Here is a 21,500-nt window from a genome sequence, read left to right on the forward strand (position 1 = left end):
TGTTCCCACATCCAACCTCAACCTCCCCTGGCGCAACTTGAGGCCGTTTCCTCTGCTCCTGGCGCTTGTTCCTGGGGAGCAGAGCCCGACCCCCCTGGCTCCAAGCTCCTTTCAGGCAGTTCAGAGATCAGAAGGTCTCCCCTCAGCTCCTGTTCTCCAGCTGAACCCCCAGCTCCCTCAGCCGCTCCCACCACACTTGTGCTCCAGCCCCTCACCAGCTCCATTCCCTTCTCTTAACTCGCTCCAGCACCTCAAGACCTTTCTCAGCATGAGGGGTGCAGAATTGACCCAGGGTTTGTAAACTGGCCTCCCCGGTGCCCAGCACAGGACGGTCACTGCCCTGCGTCTGCTCTGTGCCTCCCCTGGCCAGAGGTGTTGAGCTGAACGTGTCTGCGGGCAAAGGGCACAAAACTGGCAGCGCCGGAGCAGAAACGCGGCCGCGCTGCAGTGATACCGGCCCAGACTCGGCTGCGCCTCCAGCAGCCCCGGGAGCTGTGTGGCAGCTCGGCCCTGGGCTGGCAGGCCCGGGCCGGCAAGGGGAAGCGCCAGGATGGGCCCTGTCCGGGGCAGCGGGGCGCGTCCCAGCCGCTGCCCGACACCGGGTCCGACCCGGCCCCGCTCACAGAGCCGCCGCAGCAGCCGCACCGCGCATGCGCGGCCGCCCTGAGCCAGCCCCACACGCCCTCTCTGTGCATGCGGCACCCCGGCCAGAGTTGCGCATGCGCGCCAGCCGCCCTGACGCAAGGCCGCTGCAATCGCCCTGCGCTTTATCCTGTCCGACCTTGAGTGCGCGGCCACCCGCAGGACCCGGGCTGTCGAAAGAAGTGCCGGTGTGCACCGTGCCGGTTCGGCGCCCGTGTCTCGCCCCAGTCCACACCAGCCGAGGTGGCGAGTTTTCTTTTGGTCTCAAAAACGCAGCGCGCAGCCGTGCCTCGCGCGCTGGTGTCGGAACCGAGCACAGAGAGCGCGCGCAAGGATCAGGCGTTCCTTCAGACAGCCCGCGCCGGGGGTCCTACGGCGCAGCATCCCCCCCCGCGGCCCACGTGGGTGGAGGTTTCCAGAAGAGCCGCGGCCGCGCACGCAGCTGCTCCCGCCGCCGGTCCCGCCGCTCCGCCATGCTCAGCGCGCGCCTCCCGCTGCTCCTGCCGCGCGGCGCCCCCGGGCCCGCGCCCCCGGGGCTCGCGCAGGTGCGCGCGGGGGGCGCTGAGGGGAACGGGGGGCGAAACGGGGGGAGACGGCGGCCGTGGGGCCGGGCCGGGGCCGCTGCCGGGCCGCTGTCGGCGTGCGGGGCCCGGCCTCGGCGGGGACAGGCTCGGGCCGCTGGCCCGTTGGGCTGTCTCAAGTATTGAGGAGGCTTTATTGTAGAAGAGCAGCGATGGCGGGGAGGGGCACGGTGGCAGCGGGGTGAGGAGGGGCTGGCGCCCCGCGGGCGGGCTCCGTGATCCCCCCCTCTGCTTTTAAGTAATTTCGCAGTAATATTGCTCAGTTCCTCGGCCCTCGTGTCAAAATGGTGGCCGAGATCAGGCTGGTGAAGGGAATTTATGTGTTAAGATGTTTTGTTTAAAACTCAAAGCAGAAAGCGCGATTACATTGTCAGGGTTGTACAAGATACTGGGTTGTGTGTGCAAAGTTGTGCACTCCAGAAAAAAAATATCTGGAAGAGTTGGTGCGAAATCCGGGCTGCAAATTGCTGAAGGGATGTAGCAGATGGGGAGTTGCTGACAACACGTAAAGCCTGGGGAAGCCGGGTTAATGTTTGTCTGCTGCTGTTCATTGGAAGCTGAAGGTTCAGAGTTAATGTACTGAGAAGTCTTTTGCGTGGTAGTTAATTCATAGGCTATTTTGTGTGGGGGAGGTAGCTCGGTTTGGGTAATCAGGGTTATGCCAAATGAATGAGTGTGCCAATTGGTTTTCTGAATATTTCTCAAATTCTTCCTTAGTTTGCACCTAAGATTTTTTAAAATTGGGGTGGGAGTGTGTCACTTCAGAAGTTCTCCACCTGTGAGAGTCTTGGGTTGAAGATCAGTACATGTTGAAAACTAAATCTGTATTGCAACATCTTTATTTTATAGACGTTCTGGAATGGCCTCAGTCAAAGTGTTCTCAGAGCAGCATCCAGCAGAAAATATGCGTAAGTCTTGCCTGGTTTCTTGTGTTTGGCTGTTTGATATTTATCTTTACTCTCTTCCAGATACCAGAAGTGAATAATTGAGTCAGAGATGGACTAACAGAGCAAAACCAGTGAGATAAGATAAAACCGGAACCTATGTATGTGAGACGATTTCTTTAGCTCATGGTTTTGTTTCCAGAAGATCTTTAAACATTTTTCTTCCTCTACTTCTCCCACTTACAAAATGTGGATTGTTGAGAGATTTTATTTCAAAAATGGGGGTGCAAACAAAAAAAGTACCCAAACGTTTGTGGAACAAATTGTTTTACACTGGCATGAAATAAGGATAAAGAGTGGCTCCATTTCATGACAGATAAAGTTTATTTCTAGCAGTTCGTGCTTTTTCATCACTTGTTTTTCTTGTTGCAAGATCATGGGGAAAGTATAGCAGTCAGTTGTGTAACTCAGTCAGATGTTTTGTGGCAGATGCTGATTCAGGACAGAGTGTTAGGAGAACTGATCAGGATATGGAGGTCGAGCAGTCACGTGTTTCCAAGATCACTGATTTATGTTGCCTGGGCTGGAATTGAAGTCACTTTAGCATCTTGGGGAGGGGGGAGGCATAGCCGGGTAATAAAAAACGTGGTCCTGCTCTGCCTTCCGTGTCCTTTCTGCATCCCTGGACATGGTTTTGTTTATAAGGCAAAACTATGAGTCAGGAGTTCTGTCTGGCCTCAAAGAGGTTAATACAGACTTCCTAGAAAGAAGGAGGTAATTCAGATTTGTCTTGTGTAAGAACCACTCCCATTTTTTGGAATTAAATTAATTTGTTGCTCCTCAGGATCAAAAAGATACTTATCTTTGGTTCTGGCTCAGAGAACCCCACATGAGTTAAGTAATTTGTTGTCTTTGTGTGTTTTTCTCTCCATGCTAAGCAGTGATAAATAAGCCAATACTATTTATTATTATAATTTTGACTGTAGGTGGATGTTTTCAAACAAGTTTGAACAGGAAGAGTAACCCAAAGCAAGTTCTGTCTCTGTAGGCACAGAATTTGTTATGACTTTGTTTTATATCAACATTTTAAGGGATGTTGAACATACAAATAGTAAGGATTATTGTGAAGAATAGTATCTAACAGGTTTATTTAAACAAGTGAGAATTTAACTATAAGTGAACTGACTGAAAACAGAGGCACAACATTAAATTCCTGTGTCAGAGTCAGAGAACACCTTGGGTCAGAAAAATCTACTGAAAAATCACTTTGTTCTGTTTTCAGGCTAGGAAGTTTTTTTGCTATCTAGTTATTTTCCTTTATTAATAACTTTATTTTTCTTATAATCTGCTTTCAGCTCAGAAGCAATTAAAGGTGCCGTTATTGGAATTGATTTGGGTACCACGAACTCCTGTGTGGCAGTTATGGAAGGAAAGCAAGCGAAAGTAAGAAACAAATACCAGCTTATAGCAATGGTAAGTTGAGTGTCCAGGTTAGCGTTTTCAGAGGTTTTTGATGGCATCCTGTTCTGTTTTTTACATAGGTGCTGGAAAACTCGGAAGGTGCCAGGACAACACCTTCGGTAGTTGCGTTCACATCCGATGGCGAGCGCTTGGTTGGGATGCCAGCGAAGCGGCAGGCGGTCACCAACCCACACAACACCTTCTATGCTACCAAGCGGCTCATCGGGCGGCGCTTCGATGACCCTGAAGTGAAGAAGGATATGTAAGCGAACGCGTTTTGTTGCTTATATTCTGAGGGCCAAGCTGTATTTTGCTATATTAATTGCTGATCATCATAAGGTTTTCAGAGAAGAAGAAGAAAGGCTTGCTGATGCTGTGCAAAACAGTCAGCTGATTAAAAGCAGTAGTATTAGGTTGGGACTCCCTAGATCTGAGGCTGCTGTTGGCAAATTCAATATTCTTTGTCTAGAACTTGTACACATTCTTCTGCTGTTATTAATTGTAGGGTTTTTGTGCCATATGCTGAGGCAGAAATTGAGTGTGGAATTCTTCTGTTTTTCAGTAAGAACGTTCCGTTTAAAATTGTTCGTGCCTCCAACGGTGATGCCTGGGTAGAGGCTCATGGGAAACTCTATTCTCCCAGCCAGATCGGTGCCTTCGTACTAATGAAGATGAAGGAAACTGCAGGTTGGTACAGTTCGGTCTTTGCCATGTGTGAGTACAAGTGTGGCCGTGGTGCTGGACCGTGGTAAATGGAAGTGCAGCAGCCATAAAGGTGCTTTTTGGGACTTCAAGCATACTTGTATCAAAATTGAGTACTGATTGAGCTGGTACTCAATTTGAATGCACACTTAGAAAGGGGAGCTCCCTTGCCTTGAAAGGTGCAGCCCTTGTGCCTCCCAGGCTGCAGCTGAGGCAGACAGGGTTTTGAGTGGCCTTGCTCTTGTTCAACTGCTAAAAATGTAGCAAGAAAGTGACTATTCAAGGGACCCAATCTTTGAGCTGAACAAATAGCTTCTTAGCCAGTGGTGACTTAAAATCTTCACTAGGGGAAAATGTCCATTGGGAAAATATTTTGCATCCAGCAATGTGTTTGGGGGACAGGACTAAAGGTTGTTACTGAAGCTTCATCCAAAGACCTATTTTTTTTTCAGTGTTAGGTCCTAGACACTTGCTAAAGCTTCACCCAAGAGAAATATGTGTTTATGTGGTATGTGAGCACCTAGATGTGATGAATCTGCCTTACTCTGTAGATGGTGTTCCTCTGCATTAAGCAGGGCTGTGCTTACTGTAGATCTGTTGGCTTTTGCCCTGGATGCTACATGAATTCAACTGTGGAATGATCTGGCTTTGCCAGCAACATAAAGTAATGCAGTATGTAAGGTCTGTGCAGGGCTAACATAGGTGTAAGTCCTCTCTGTGTGTTCTCACTGCATCCTGCACATTCCTGGTTTCTAGCAGATCTGACTGCTTCAATGACATGTTTGTTTATTTTAAATCAGTTTGTGGCCTTAAATCATGGTGTAATCAATATTTTTCCTGACTTGCTGTCTGTAACTCTTGTAAGGATGGTGTACATACATTATTTGTACCCTGTAAATGTTACCGACAGGAAACTCTGTAAATAGGATGAAAATGAGTAAGTTTGAAGTCCTCCACTTTGAGCAGTCCAAAGAAATGGGAAAACAACTTCAGTCTCACACACCTGAAGGACAATTTTAGCTCTCAGATGAATTCTCATCCACTAGTGGCATCCAGCCACTGATGGAGTTGAGGAGGTGCTTTGCTGTTCTGTCAGAAGCCTGCAAACAGTTAGGTGGTACGTGTAAAACCTTGTATCTCTGCATGGCTCCCTCTGCGTGTTCCAAGAAAGCAGCAGGTTCTTGAGCAGTGAGCCTGTCTTTTGTTCTTAGTTCAAGAAGATTATTTCAAACTACATGGTAATAATGATGTTACTCATCTTCTAAAGATAACTTTCAGTCTTGTTTTTCCTCCAGAAAACTACCTGGGACATTCAGCAAAGAATGCTGTCATCACAGTCCCTGCTTACTTCAACGATTCTCAGAGACAGGTATTCCTCAAGCTCTAAGATTTTAGGCGTTATAAACTGTTTAGTTTTTCTCAGTACATAGCACTCTGCCTCTTTTTCCCTCAGGCTACAAAAGATGCTGGGCAGATTGCTGGCTTGAACGTTTTGAGGGTGATTAATGAACCAACAGCAGCTGCACTTGCCTATGGTCTGGACAAGTCTGAAGACAAAGTGTAAGTGCCTGTTCCTAACACCTACCCTCTCTTAAATAAGCGTGCTGTAATTTGCTTCGTAAATCTCTCTTCTGCTTTTGGTTTTTTAAAGTCACTGGTTGGAGTTCTGCCAGAGTAGACTCCCAGCTGTGAGTCAGTGCTGTGTAATGTCACCTCTGTTCTATGGCAGCCGTACTTGTTAAAGAAAGTGGGTCTGTTACTTGCAGCTACGACTTAATTTTATCAGATCGGTTTGATTATCTTCCCTACTGGTAGCAGTGGCAGGCGTGGGTGAGGACAGCCTCACCTGCCCTCGCTGCATCCAGCATTCTGGCACAGTCGGGGTGGTTATACAAAATCCGCAACAAACCTCCTGCATTTATAAGTATGATGTAGCTTATAGTGCTGTGAAAGCCTCATATTTTGAAAAACGTGTTTCATAATGGTTCGGGTGTCCCTGCCCTTGTCATTGGCTGTATGTATTTGAAGAAAAGTGAACTGCACTCTTGAGATACCAGCCAAGGTTAAGCATTGTGCAGCACTTCTTTCAGAGACTTGCACGTGGACTCAGCACTCAAGGAATGCGTACGCTGGGTGATTTGTGTACTGCTGTCTTCAGAGAGGCTTTTAACTTCTGCAGACAGCAACGTGAATTCTGCACATGGAATTTCCTGAGGAAAATGATTTTTGAGCCGCACAGCTTTGTCTAGGAAGTAACGTTTTTCTGTATCTGTTCTTTTAGTATTGCAGTCTACGATTTGGGTGGTGGCACTTTCGATATTTCCATTTTGGAAATCCAGAAGGGAGTCTTTGAGGTGAAGTCCACCAACGGTGACACTTTCTTAGGTGGAGAAGATTTTGACCAGGCTTTGCTACAGTATATTGTTAAAGAGTTCAAGAGGGAGGTAAGATTATTTCATGAGAATTCTGTCTGTGTTACACTGTTTTTCTGCCTCATTTAACTTGCATGTCAGGATGGGAATTTTCTTGCATTATTGGGGACTTCATTTGTAATCTGTGGCACAGCTGAAATTTAAGAGTGTTAAAGACACCTGTTAGTCTGGCTTCCAGTTCTTAGCTTGTTCTCTTGAGGTGGAATATTGCTCTCCTGGAAAGCAAAATAGCAGGACTTCTGCCTTTTTTTCCCCTAGCATAGCAGGACTATTGTATGTACAGTCTGCTTGCTTTTAATAATAAAAATCTGTGGTCCATTTGAATGTGTCAGCACAGATGTGTACATTACAGGGTTGGCTGTAGAAAACTGCAGTGTGCTTCCAACTCCTTTGTTAGTTCAGTCTTTATATTCTGTGATGCAGCAGCTTTTCCAAGCTTTAATCTGTAACTTAGTGTACAATTACTTCCAGAGTAGAGAGGGTTAGCAGTTGTCTTTGAAATGCTAAGTACGTTTGCCAGAAGTGAGAAGGATCAGCAGGCTGTATCAGGCTGTATTTCTACAAACATCTTTAGTGTCAAAAGTGGTAGGAAGGTGAACTGCAATGAAGAAAAACTCTGGTGACTCCTGTGCAAAGGCTGAGAGTCTGTTAACCTGTATTGTTTGTCGCTTAGATGGGTGTTGACCTGACTAAAGACAACATGGCCCTTCAGAGGGTGAGAGAAGCATCGGAGAAAGCAAAGTGTGAGCTTTCCTCATCTGTGCAGGTATGTGGTCCTGTAAAACCTTTTGATACATTGAGTTTTGCATAATATTTCTTCACAAAGCTCTATGAAATTGCTTCTTTTTCTTGTGGTGGCAGAACAAGCTTCTGTGTAACTGAATGGCATCACTTCTAACAGAAAGTTAGCGATGTTTTCTCATCGTGTGGGGAATGCGACCTCGTTCCGAACTTACTGTGTATTTCAGAAGTGTGATGGCTAGCAGGGAATATAGCTGCAGCTGGTACTGTTGGGTTATTGGAACCACTTGTGACTTTGTGCATGCAATTCCAAAACCTTGGTGCTGTTCATTCCATTGAAACAGCTGATTTGTCAAAAAAGAAATAATTTCTATGAAGAATCTTTACTTACTTGCCTGTAGAAAAGTTTCCTAGACAATGGACAACATATACCCCCTTTCTTTTTTCCACCCACTTTGTATATGAATGTATTCCAGCATGTCCTTTATTCACTCCTGAATAAGGAGCTGGAGAAGCAGCAGGTTGGAGGTGTAGTAGTGTTGCCTAAGATCAATTATATAGTAATTGAAATAGGGATCCTGCCAGTTTCTAGGTTCTGAATAAAGAGTTTTATGTTGGTCTTTTTGTTGGCCAGTGGGGAGCCCATAGCAAGGAGTTTAGGCCAGTCACAATGGCTGCATAGTTCTGCCAGAGACATAGCAGGCTCTGTTTTACTAGCTCGAGAGTTGGCAAATAGTCTGTTCATACCAGGAAAAGCTCAGTTCCTTAACTCTTTAGCAGTGAGGGGAGAACAACTTTTTGCCCTAGTTTCCCCTAATATTTTTGAACTAGGCTATTTATAAAGTGAATGCATGCCTCTAGTCTGTAACTTGGGTTTAGTTTTTGTCATGTTAACGTAATCTCTAGAGCTTAAAGCGATAATGGTTTAATTGCTTTGATTTGTAGCATCTTTTGATGTCAGCATGACTCAGCACTTGAACAAGATGGTTTCAGTATAAGATTTGCTTTTAAAGTCCAGCATGTAAGATCGCTCACAAATAGCCATGAAAAGTGGGGATTATGGTCCTTGGCACTGATGAACTTTGTGTTAAATGGCAATGGACTGGCTGTCAAACATGAGTTGTTTGCATTTAAAAGTCATGGGCTATTTCCTTCAAGTAGCTTATGTTATATGAAACGTTAGTCATTTGGCAAAATTTTTTGGAACTCTGAAAATGGGCTTTATTCTGTGTTGTGCTAGAGGAAGAGGATTAAGGTTGTCACTTCTAATGTGTCAGCTGTTACCTCCTGTCTACGAGAGAAATGGAATTGTTTTTCTTAACAATAAAAGACTTCAAAATAGCACAAAATTAAAACCGGAACTTAACAGTTGTAACCGTGAGATGTATAACAGAATAATTTTCATATCTCTTGTCTGAAATGTCAAATGTCAAAGTTTGCTGCCACTTAAAGACTGGGCCACAGAGTGAACAGGCACGTAGATGCTTCAGTACAGGCAGAACCACTAACTTGATCTAAAACCTGTCTGTAGCTGCCGTATTTTCCATTCCTGTTTCTTCACTCCGTGTCTGTTTCTGTGCCGCAGACCGATATCAACTTGCCGTACCTTACTATGGACGCCTCTGGACCAAAGCACTTGAACATGAAGCTGAGCCGCTCGCAGTTTGAGGGCATCGTAGCGGATCTGATCAAAAGGACGGTAGCGCCGTGCCAGAAAGCCATGCAGGATGCTGAGGTCAGCAAGAGTGACATTGGTGAAGTCATCCTCGTCGGTGGCATGACCAGGATGCCAAAGGTATGAGATAAGTTCCTGTTACAGGCAAAACTGGTGCAGCTTCACAGTCGTTTCTGTTCAGGGTGATCTGTAACAGAAAAGTTGGGAGTCTGCTGACTTCAGAGCTCCAGGAACAGAGCAGATGTGCTAAGCAGTCACATGAAAACAGTGGCAAGGGACTGTTTTGTCCTGTTTAATTAACTCAGCTGGGGTCTGGGGGATGTAGCAGAGTTGCATTTTATAAAGACAAGTGGGTGATATCAGGAGTTGAAAGTTCAACTTGGCTTTCTGATGTGGACCAAACATAAGCAGCATTGTTGAGATACACAGGCTGTCTTCTCTTGTTACGGGCTTCAGTGTGTGACAGAGATACACTTCAGCAACAATAGCCTGTCAGTAATCTTTACCTTCCAGTGGATTTCTTCCCCTGTGTAGAGCACTTAGAGCTGGCTGTGAAAAAGCTGCATGAGCAGAACAGCTCTGTTACCTGCTGGTTGCGTGTATTCGGCTCCATGTTTGAGGCTGGTGTTGTCAAGAACGTTTAACTGTTCCAAACGCTCGTTACCTAATACCTGGCCCCTGCGTTGGGTGGTGATAAGCACCAACAGGTAACTTGGCAGTTTGCTCTGCTGACTTGAATGGTCTTGCAGATAAGGCCTGTCTGCTGCTGATGTGCTGTTCTTGTTCACAGCAGTGCAGCTGCTGCTTGACTCCCCTGAAGTCAGAGCTGAACATGTGTGTACACTGCTCCCTTCAGGGGTGCAGCTCATCCTTCCTGCAGAGATCACCCACATCTCCTGCCACAGGGATCAGTCAGGCTTGGAGGTTTTGTGTGCTGTTCAGATTTGTGATTTGCAGGTCTTTTCTAGGATAGCTGTGCACATGGTCCTGCTTGAGATTGATTTGGGGTTTGGTGGTTTTCTTTGCTGGGTTAAGTGAGCCTGGTGGCTGGAGGTGATATTAGTGTGTGCACAAGGTCACCCAGGCAGGGGAACCAGAGCAACAGGATAAAGAGAAACTGCTGCTCTGGCCAAAGCTCAAGTGGAGTAACTGTGCTATACCTTCCCAAAGTCCCTGCTGTTCCACCTGAATAAAGGAAAAACAGTGTGGTGTTAGCGTGTGTAAAGTGATGAAAATCACTTCTGGAGGTGGGGAAACCCTTCCTGAAACATTATGTATCCCTTGGGCGTGGAAGACAGTACTTAAATATTGATTTTAATTTTTTTTTTTAATTTTTACTTTTTTTACGCACTATGTATAACCCCCAGCATTTGTGGCTTTGAGCTTCCATGATGCCGTCCCAAATACTAGTAGTGAAACTCTGACTCTGAGATCGGTGCATGTGTGTTACACACAGCACAGAGCCTTTTCTTGTGTGCGTTGTTGTGTTTGCTTCACCCGCTAGGAGGGAAAGTGACTTCCTTGCAGCACTCGCATGGCCAGTGCTCCAGGAAACGTACAGTGGGTCGTTAGAAGACATTTTTCTTTTGTGCTGCAAAATATGCTTCCAGAGGGAAAGACTTCCGCTTAATTATATGCTCATATCTAAAGAGGTGTCTTCTGTAATGAGCACTCTCTTGGCTTCAGTGCAGAGGAGTTGGACATCTGCTTACAGCACGTTGTTCCAGGCACGGCACGCTCACCTGTGCCCGCGTGTGCTAACGGCTGTACGCAGGGAGGAGGGGACCTGTGAGCACGGACAAAGTCCCACGCCCTTCTGTAAGATGGAGGAGTGGATGACTGAGCTGTGCTCTGGTGCACGCACCTTATTGCATTGCCGTCTGGATACTTCGGTGGTAAATCTGTTGCAACCATGAGCATGCCCTTCCAAAAGCGCAGAGCAGTGAAAAGCTAATGACACAGCTCAGTCTGTCTGCTGACATAGCAAATCTGCTTCTCTGGTAAAACACCCCATTAAATAGTTTGAAAATACTATCCTTCATACAAATTCTTTTTTTTCCCTCTTTATTGCACATAAACAAGATCAACTGTCCTTCTGCTCTGGATTTTTGTGCGCTCCCTGCGCTCTGCCTCCAGAGCTGTACCGTCCTTGACAGCTGTGTTCTGCGCAGCGTTGGCGTGTGCATGTTCCCAGGAGCGGTCCTTGACTCCTGCTTGATAAGTGTGAATGATCCCTTCTGAGTACAGCTGGGCCACGTGAAAGGACTGATGGAGATTGACTTGCAGCTGGCAAACTTGATAGCAAGAAGGTCTCCAGAGAAGGGGTTGTCTAGACTGAAACAAGTGCGTTTAACAGGGTACGTGGAAGGTGGGGAATTAGGGAGCAGTCACAAGCCTGAAGCTTAATATTTCTATTATGTCACATGGTTGCATGGCACCAGGAGCATAAAGATACAAGCCGTTAGCCCCACTGACATGTTCTTGTGGCCGCAGCACTGGGCAATAATGGTTCACTCTGCGTACGAGCTGTGCTTTCTTCCCATTCAGGTGCAGCAGACTGTACAGGATTTGTTTGGCCGTGCTCCTAGCAAAGCAGTTAATCCTGACGAAGCCGTTGCTATTGGTGCAGCTATTCAAGGTGGTGTGTTAGCTGGTGATGTTACTGATGTCCTGCTGCTGGATGTGACTCCCCTCTCCTTGGGGATTGAGACGCTGGGAGGTGTCTTCACAAAGCTCATCAACAGGAATACCACCATACCTACGAAGAAGAGCCAGGTACACATTGACTCCAGATGGGTGGGTCTTTGGTCTCAGACACTCAGTGAAGGCTGCCCTGTCAGCTCCTTTGGCAAGGAGAAGCGGCATAGAAATCAGATTTAAAGTCAGCCGCTGAGCATCTCTGCTGATTATTAGTGTGTCTACGAGGGGCGGTAGGTTGGGTTACCGTGTGCCTCTGAGATGCCCATGGATGTTTGTGGCCTGGTCCTGATGGCAGTGTGTGTGCCGTGATGTAACTGTCAACACATCATTCTGAAGAAGAATCGTGTGGAGACCTTCTGTAACTGAGCACTGCACCTGTTTGAGACCGCCTTCCTGGCTCTGTGTGCCTCGGAAAGGATTATTTTTCTCCTCTGTTGTAAGGCCCCTGGGTGTGGTCCTTTCTTTCCCTTTGCCGTGTGTGCACTTACTGATAACACTTGCTGTCTGTGGGGCTGGGGCAGGAGCCCCGCTGCTTTGATGGGAGTGTCCTGATGATGTGGCTGTGCCACGGAGCCTGCCACTGGCCTGGCATGGCCAGTTTTTGTGTGCTCATGTGCATATAGAACGAGATGCCAGTGAGCCTGGCTGTTGCTGGTCTTGGTGCCTTGGTGTGTTGTCAGAGGAACAGCAAGCATTTAATGATTCTTTATCTCTTCAAAGTAGCTTCTCTTTATTCCTCTCCTTGCTTAGTCAGCTTGTAACTGCATCCATCCCTGTGTTGCAATTTACTATCTATCCAGTGACTCTCTTCCTTTCCCACAGGTGTTTTCTACAGCTGCTGATGGGCAGACTCAAGTGGAGATTAAAGTATGCCAGGGGGAGAGAGAGATGGCTAGTGACAACAAACTTCTTGGCCAGTTCACATTGGTACGTTAGCTACTCGGCATTCATGACCTTAGACTTGACCTTCTTGGAGAAGTTCAAAGCCTTCTCTATTTCAGTTGACCCCTGAAGACAGTGTTGCGGGGGGAGTCATCTTACAGAAGACATCTGACCCTATTTGTAGTAATAAAGCGGTCTCTGAAGACACAGTCCGATTCTGGGACAACGTTTCAGTGGCAAGGGAGCAACTAATGTTTGAGATGGAGCTCAAAGTTCTAAGCAGCCTTATGTGGCACAGGGGCTACTGTAGCTTTAGGGCTTCGTCACCTAGAAGGGCCCTGTCTGCTCCTGGGCACAAAGAGCAAAAAGAACTCGGTAGTACTTGTTCTGTGCAGCAGGTAAACTGAATGTGAGTTTTTCCATTGTTGTTGCAAGGACAAGACTGGCTTGTTTAGCAAAAAAGCAGAACCTGTGTCACCTCCAAACCACACTTGGGGGCTACCTCCTGTGGCTTCTGTGTAGAAATCTGTATCCTCTTAAATCTAGATACTGCTCGTTCACCACATGATGCCAACAGGCGTTCAGAGGACTCTGCTCCGAGAGTTAGTTAATAGTTGATTCAAGTGACAGATCACCAAGATCACATGCCCAACAGTGAAGCCTGGTACCCAAGCTCAAATGACTAACCTCTAAGTGCTTCTCCTTCTCAGGTTGGGATTCCTCCAGCGCCGCGTGGAGTGCCCCAGATTGAGGTCACTTTTGACATCGATGCAAATGGTATCGTACACGTGTCGGCAAAGGATAAAGGCACTGGACGTGAACAGCAAAGTAAGTGCTCTGGGGTGCTGCCTGGGGCTGAGGAGGGAAGCTGTGGAGGGCAAAGGGTTACTTGCAGAGTGGAATGGGGACAGAAGTGACAACTCACCTGTAGTTTCATTTTAAGGAAATAAAGCCTCTGTAAACACAGAACCTGCTGACAGAGATTGCCACCAATGGGTGCTTTCTCCTTGCACATTAGGCAGTACCAAGGTCAAGGAGGTCCTCACTAGCAGGGTTCTACCACACTGCAAGTCGTTTTGCACTGTATGACAGTCCTTGGTCATGCAGTCTGCTGTGACCACTGGAGCCATGTTTCAGCAGAGTGGGCTTTCCTGTGTATATCAGCTGTGCCTCCCTCCCCAGGGAGGTGCTGGGTGTACAGGTTGCTAAGGAAGGGCTCTGGGTGTTTGTGGAGTGGTGCTTCTGCTGCCTACAGGGGTGTCCTGTGTCACCGAGGAGCCCAGAGCAGTGACATTCTGCTCTGCGTTACCCTGAAGGGACAGAAATTGGGGTTTGGGAATCCAGCTCCCCGTATGAGTTCTCGATCCTGGGCATGCTGTTCCTTAGGGAGTGTAAACACGTGAAGAGATTGCTGTCTGTTGGGGCTGCCTGCCTGGAGGTGCCAGCTTTTACGGGAGAAATCGAATTAGAAGGTGCCTGAATGCAGGGCATGTCAAGTACAGCTGAACAGATCAGCCACGTGCCGAGACCCTGTTTTGTTTCTAATTACTCCATTACACAGGTCTTGAAATGCAAGTATTTTGAAGCAGCAGGTATTTTGCGTAACCACCTCGTTCATTTTCATCCATTAAGGCTGGAAATGTCTCTAAATGACTGGAGGCTTGGGGACTTGAAGCTGTCAGTATATTTTACTGTGTGGTTCAATGAAGTGTTAGGCCCAGTGTTCTGGGGTAATTAACAACGCAGTTGACATTTTCTAAAGCTCTGTTGTGGGCTCAGAAAATTAATTTGGAGCATTTGTAGATTCCCCTGATACAAAATAATCTCTTTCATGGCTCTGACTGGGAAGCCTCCATACTGCCCTTCAGTTGTTTCTTGAAGGCAACCGCTTGAGCAATCAAATGGATGCCCAGTTAAGAAAAATACTGTTAACTCTGTATTGGCAAACTTGAAGGTATGTGGTGTTCTTAATCCTGCTGCTTGGCTTTTGACAGAGATTTGTTACCAAAGCCACACTGCTTCTTACTTAGATTTCCATGTAGATTTCGATGTGTGGCAGCCTTATATCTGAATAGCCATCTGTGATCATAAGCAACCAGAATTTTTAGCTGCCTATCTGTATGCAAACATGGTCCTAATTATAAAGCTGAACTGCTGATCCCACATCTGCATCCAAAGGGCATGTGTTTGTCTCTTTTTCATGGTTTTATACAAATGTTATGTAGAAAACTTATTTCTAGTGAGGATCTTAGTATATCGTTTTTGGACTTTGTGATATCCTGGATGTTGATCCTCTCTTTAGCAATGAAATGATGCTTTACTGCAGAAATTAGCTTAAGTCTGGACTATACATTTGGGGACTAATGGAGAAAAAGAGATGAGGGGGACCTTTAGGAAGCTGCCCATAGAATCACACTGTGTTCACTTACTAAGGGTGCTGTGCGGAGCATTGTCTTATCCTACTACCAGTCTGGGCTGCTCTCCAGCAGTGAAAACAATCTAAACAATTCCTTCTGTTTGGATTTCTTTCTCTTTGGTTGGTGTTCTGGTGGTTTTTGTTTGGTTGGTTTTAGTTTTTGTGGTTTTAACGTGCTAGAACAGCCCTTTGGTTTGGGGGCTTTGTGTGCACGTTCACTTTCCAGAAGGAGTAACTGAAGAGTGGTCCAAGTGACTTGCAGAGCCCGGCAGGAGGTGTCTGGCAGGTCTGAGCTGTCAGGTTTTCGTCTTGCCAGCAGCATCGCTGCCTCTTCAAACACTGGCTGTGTTTGTGCTGCCCATGGGGTCTTCGCAAGTGCAGAGTCCCTGAGCAAAGCTGCTTCCACTGAGGGGGTTTGGGAACTGATACTCTCCTTTCCTTGAAGAACACAGTCTTTATTAATGCTGCTTCTCTAATGCAGTTGTTATCCAGTCTTCTGGTGGTCTTAGCAAAGATGAAATTGAGAACATGGTGAAGAATGCAGAGAAATATGCAGAGGAAGACAGGCGAAGAAAGGTAATGTGATCATTATGGTACCTTCCAGCTCATAGCGTACCTGCTGGTTATTGTTGTTTTGTGCTGTTAACTGTGCCCACCTTGAAGGAGCTGCAGGTTCTGGTCTGCACAGTCTTGAGCTGTTTGCTTGTGCAGCTGCCCAAATATCTGCTGGCCTCCTTGTACTCAGTTTACATTCCAAAGCTGCAGGAAGGTGTATGCAAAGGCATTTGGGTCTTTGGTTTGGGTTGGATAACTACCCTGTGCAATCGATATTTTAATTCGTCCCGGAAGAATTGCTGGGACATGGAGGCAGCAGTAAGCAGGCTCACCTGCCTGTTACTCGTGAGAAAACAGCTTGGCGATTCTAGTTATGCTTTTTGTCATCAATGCTGTTTACTGTCCACCTGCCTGGTACCTTGACTGTTTGTTTGAAGCCAGGGTACTACAGCTGGGTTCTCACAGTCATGTTCCATTTCAGTGCAGGCAGTATGGGGATATTTAAGCTATGTTCTCTGGAGTTTATTTTAAAGCTTAATATGTAGAACCTGCCAGGCAAAGCTGCACCTCAGCCTCTTCCTTTGTAAGTGAGAAATTGCTTTCTGTAGTCTTAAGATCTCACTGTGGCATCTCAAATGCTGTATTCATCTGAGCACAGTGCTTGCCCTCAGCGCAGATGAAGCCATCAGGAGATGTTTGAAATCCTCACTGACTCTGTCAGGAGAAGGCTGACACTCACTATGGCCAAGTGACTGAACCTGTGATATACATTGGATTAATGGTTGGAACTAATTGGTTTAATGAGGGTAGTAGTACTGAATTATGCTACTAAATATAGAGCATTGATTTTTAAGCAAATGCAGTGAAGGCCTACTCTGGGATGTGGCACCAGCATATAGTCAGAGATTGCTGAAACTGGTATGCTAAATTTGTCCACATTGTGTTCTCCTGGTCTGTAGAAACCTGTCTCAGGTCTTCAGGCAGCGTTGTAAGTCTCGCCATCGGTAGCGAAGGGATCAGGAGAGGACTGAAGGAGAGAACGCATGGAATGAATTGATGTGAAGCAGCATCTCCATGCCACAGAGCGTTGGCTAATGAGCATTTGTAGGCTAGATGGAGAACCTTTAATGTCCCTGGTCTGAAAGTCCCATTGTTTAAATAACCACATCGTTGCCACAAAGCGTAGGTGGTGGCCTAGCACTTGAGGAGGCTGCACTGAAAACTCTTTCCTGATGCCTCACTTTGTATCTTAAATCATTGAATATGTTCTTCCCTGTCCTTATCCTGAAGTGACACTCAGTCCAGTGACCCATCAGGGGAAGGTGGTTATGTTACTTTCTTAACTAACACTTCTCTTTACTTGATTTGCGTAACTGTAATTGTCAAAATTACACCTTCATTACACCTTCCTGATCAAGTTTTTATTGCCATGGAAGTATCATGAGTGTGTAAACAGAGTTACCACTCTGCTATGAACTTCGACATCCCACAAAGAGTGAAGACATTGTGTAGAAATGGAATCACTGTGGTTAGTAGTTAGTCTCTTCAGAATATTATCACACCCCTGTTGGGGTAGACTGCTCTTGCAGATGGAGAGGACTGGGTGTCCCAGGTGAAATGGTTTATGTTGACATTGGGACTGAATTATGTCTCAGCGGACTGCTGCTCCCCGTGCTTAGAGTCTGCTCTGCCCCTTGTTGGTTGTGCAGCAGTAACCTTGGGAACTGGTATTTTGTTATTAGCACAGTGGGGGTTTTCTGCTGTTGAGATGTTACAAGCATTTATAAAAAGAACACGAGTAAAAAACCCAAGCATTTTAGTTCTCTAGTGCCCTTGTTGCTGAAGCAGCTTAAGGATATTTCCCTAAAGCTCTGTTGCTTTCCAGAGAAGCAGAGCGAGCTGTGCTGGCTCTGCAGTCACTGACTCTTCGACTTCCAGGGAAGTGAGCTTGAGTGTGAAATCAAAAGGACCGCCAGTTCGGGCTTGCTGGTGCCAGAATGCATCTGAAAGTGTTTGCTTGCATTTCTTTTTGCCCCTTTGCCATTAAGAAGGACCTTGGGTGGGAGCTAGAGCAGAATGTGGCAGTTTGGGGAAAGAAATGTCAGCTGCTCGTTGGTACGTCCAGAACGTGTGTCAGCAGCAATGTGTGCGCTCTCTTCCCAGGAACGTGTGGAAGCTGTGAACATGGCCGAAGGCATCATCCACGACACAGAGTCCAAGATGGAGGAGTTCAAGGATCAGCTGCCAACAGATGAGGTGGGTACTTTCTGATCCCCTACCAGTACAGGAGGTAAGATTCCGTACCGTACCTTTGCTCAGACTCGCACTTAACTCACAGCTGGCCCTGGCCAGTGGCACCAGCTGTGCGTTTCCCTGATGTGTGAAGATGTCACAGTCATCAACTCTTCTGGTTTTTGCACTTGATGAGTGGGATGAGCGTGGCTGATGGGAGGATGTAAGGACACGCTTAGAAGAACGTGGTTTGGATAAAAGCAGAAATCCTATTTCCAAGTGTGGGCTCAGTGTTGCTGAAGATCTAACTGCCTGGGAAGCCGTTAATGAAAGATTTCTGCATTAATTGTGCCCTTGACTCAGCCTTCTAGGGATTTGATAAGAACTGTGCGGTGGCCTGCGTGAGAGCAGAGTTTTGCTCAAAAGCTGGAGATTACGGAGAGAGCCTACCAGCGTATTAGCAGAGGGACAAAGGCAAAGCTGCTGCACAGTCTGGCAGTGCTGGTGGTGCCAACACAGCACTCCAGAACTTGGAGGCACTGAAAATGGCTGTATCCACTTCACTCCAGTTTTTCTTTTGTCTTCAAAGTGGAGATCTAGTATTGAAAGAGTGCTTTTTCATACCATTCTTAAGTGACAGTTTAATTTCTGCATTATGCATTTCAAAAGTCAAGTTTGAAACACATTGCACAATCTTGAAGTTCACAGCTCTTGGAAGCAGAATAAAAGGGCTCCCGGGGCCTCTGTGAAGGTGGTTGAGGGAACAAAATTCTAATTGGTTGGTGCAGCCTCTGATGGGTCTAAATGCTGTTTTTCAGCCCAGCTGTTCACTCTAGGGTGGATATTGGTTGACTGTGTTTGGGGTAATTATCACTGGAGTTTTCTCGCAGGAGAACAGAGCCTAGATCCCCGTTCCCTGCAAGGACTGTTCCCTGTAATGTCTTTTGGGAAATATCGAAGGAAAGCGGGTAGCAGCGCTACCTGCATGTTTTGGGTGGAGAGGGTGGCCTGACACAGGCGGTGTCGATCGCCTTCCCCTTCCTGCGGCTCTGAACGAGAGCTCTGCCCACGTTGTGCCCGAACGCTGAGTGAGCGCAACTGTCCCCGCTCGCCCCGCGTCCCCGCGCTCTCCAGCAGCGCCACAGAACCGCCAGACTGCGTGGAGGGCTTGACAGATGGCGACAGGGGCTGGGCTGGGACCGTAATGCTTTTGTTTGCTGCTCTGCTCCCTCTCCCGCCTGCAACAAAGGCATTCAACAGGGTGATGAACAGCCTTACTCACTGGCTTTCTGACAGTGCCTTAAATACAGCTGAGAACCAGCTTTCTGTTCCTGCAGCCGGGCTCCGGGTGCCAGAGGCTGTGGCGAGGTGTGCCAGGGGAGCGGCTCGCAGCCTTGGCCGGCTCCTCGCTCTCCGCGGGGCTTTCTGTCCTTGGCACCTCTGCTGAGGCTGCAGACAAGAGGAGCGATTAATGCCAACTGTGGCACATTTAGTGAAGTGGACAGGTGCCCGCTGGGAACAGAGCGCAGTCCCGGGCCCTGCAGACTGTATGGCTCAGTTTGAGACTCAACTTCATGGCTGCTGGCAAGGAAACAGTAGTTTTGCTGCGGCCAATAGGTGGGTTAAATAACAGGAATGAAATTCTTGGTGAATGAAGTCCAAGATTTTTGACATGTTTCTTTGTGACTTATTTGCAGTGCAACAAATTGAAGGAAGAAATTGCTAAAATGAGGGAACTTCTGGCTCGTAAAGACACTGAAACGGGAGAAAACATCAGGCAGGCAGCAACCAGCCTGCAGCAGGCTTCCCTGAAACTGTTTGAAATGGCATACAAGAAGGTAGGTTCACTGTCATGTCCATTTTTTAGGTGGGGAAGGGCACGCTCAGGTAGGAGCTGTGCCGGGAGGGGTCGCAGGTGTCTGTGCAGCTCCCTTGGGTGACACTTGGCTGTACTAAGTCTGATGGAGGTAAAGCCTGAAGTCCTGGCCGTCCTGCCGTGGGCAGCCGTTCCCTCGGGCGGCTCTTGCGTTTCTGTACAGTGCTGTGCGGAAAAGTGCTGGGAGCTCATCAAGAAGAGCATGGACAGGGTTTTCCCTTAGGTCTGTAGAGTGCTTAAAGAAACATCTGGACTTAATTTTAAGGATGATTGTAGCACAGGCTTTCTATTCAGTTTGCCTGAAGTGACAGTAGTAAGGCCATTGGCGCTTTGTTCTCCATGTGGTTCCCGGGATGCAGACGGCACACTCTGCCCAGGTGAGCTCAGTGCTGCTGAGCAATCCTCACCATGGAAAGCTGCTTCTCTGATATCAAAATGATCAGTGCTGCAGTGGAAACTTGCTGCATCCACTGCAAAAAGCGTGAACACTGGGAAGAGAATTTCCTCCCTCCGTTGTGCAGAGATGGAGGTTGTTTCCAGTCTCCACTGGACAATTAACCTTTTCACTGGGGGTTTCTTCAGTCTAGAACTAACCTGAGCGGCTAGCTAGGGAAAACAGAAGTCTGCGAGACACATTTTGTTGTTACTACAACTAATAAGCCAACTCTTTCACAGATGGCCTCTGAACGAGAGGGTTCTGGAAGTCCGGGGGATCAGAAGGAGGAGAAGCAATAAGAAGTCTCTGTCTTGCCTTGACTAGAGTATGAAGAAGAGGTCGATTTTCTTGACGCTTGGGAGAGAAGGGACCTTCCTGAGCAGCAGTGGGCAGAATTCAGACTTACTGTGTTTTTGCAGTATTCTATATATAAAATTCTTTAATGTATAAACTTAGTGATGCGTCTGCTAGATAAATTGTCACTTGATGAAAGTTAATTCATGCCAGAGGAAGTTCAAAGTGTTTGGCCCCATGGTATTCGACCGAGGCACCTGGGGGCTCGCTGATCATTTCTTTCTGATACTTGACACAATGGTGTACTAAATCTGATAAAGTTTGGAAAGCATGTCGTCAAATCCAGGGGTGGAGGTGGAAGGGATTGGGAGGAAAATAACACCTGTACTGTGTGTCACTTGTGGATGTGAGCGCTTGTGAGCAGGTGACAAGGCTGGTGACATCTGCAGCGAGGTTAGTGCCCTTGTTCTGCAGGAGAAGGGCAAATTTAGCCGTAACATTCTTTCTTAGAAAAGAGGCTACGTGGAAGTTAAATCCTTTGCTTGTATGAGTCTTCTGCTCCATCCTGTGTCTGTTCTCTGCTTATGGTAAGACGATTTCCTTGATAATAAAACTGTTACTGGATCCATTCTGGATTTTTTTAAAATAAAAGCAGAAAAGTGTCCAACATGGAGTTCTTGCTGTCCTGTGATGGTGTTAACTGCCCAGGAGAGCTGCTGGGGAGCGGTCGGCCAGGTTCTCCTTGTCCCCTCTTGTTACTCCGTGTGTGTTACTGACTGGAAGGAGAACACAGAGTTTACAGCTGCGTTGTCCTGCCAGCTCAGGTATTTAGGAGGAAGAGAAGGATTCTTCTTTCTGGCACTCCAGACAGTTCCCTACAGAAAAGCTATTAGGGTGGGGTTTGTCCTCTCTGAATTTTAAATTGCGGACTGGAAGGGACCAAAACCACTTCAGACGCTGAGCTCTCCCCAGCTAGAAGCAGCTTCTACTT

The 21,500-nt window shown here is 47.1% G+C and overlaps 1 protein-coding gene and 1 non-coding gene across 2 annotated transcripts; both read left to right on the plus strand.

The window, feature by feature from the left end:
- The first annotated feature begins 733 nt into the window (after positions 1 to 733).
- HSPA9 (heat shock protein family A (Hsp70) member 9) lies at positions 734 to 21,182 on the plus strand. Its single transcript, XM_065848930.2, has 17 exons — positions 734 to 1,187; positions 2,073 to 2,131; positions 3,463 to 3,550; positions 3,649 to 3,830; positions 4,131 to 4,255; positions 5,566 to 5,639; positions 5,724 to 5,830; positions 6,552 to 6,714; positions 7,376 to 7,468; positions 9,029 to 9,238; positions 11,666 to 11,893; positions 12,641 to 12,745; positions 13,411 to 13,528; positions 15,598 to 15,692; positions 17,835 to 17,927; positions 19,601 to 19,741; positions 20,455 to 21,182. The coding sequence occupies exons 1-17, from the start codon at positions 1,116 to 1,118 to the stop codon at positions 20,512 to 20,514; spliced, it is 2,013 nt and encodes a 670-aa protein (XP_065705002.1). The 5' UTR covers positions 734 to 1,115; the 3' UTR covers positions 20,515 to 21,182.
- On the plus strand, positions 12,119 to 12,189 carry LOC136108025 (small nucleolar RNA SNORD63). The gene has a single exon (XR_010652356.1). It is a non-coding gene; the product is annotated as a small nucleolar RNA SNORD63 (small nucleolar RNA).
- Positions 21,183 to 21,500: the final 318 nt, after the last annotated feature.

This window comes from Patagioenas fasciata, chromosome 14, assembly GCF_037038585.1.
Source record: "Patagioenas fasciata isolate bPatFas1 chromosome 14, bPatFas1.hap1, whole genome shotgun sequence".
NCBI classification, from domain to species: Eukaryota; Metazoa; Chordata; class Aves; order Columbiformes; family Columbidae; genus Patagioenas; species Patagioenas fasciata.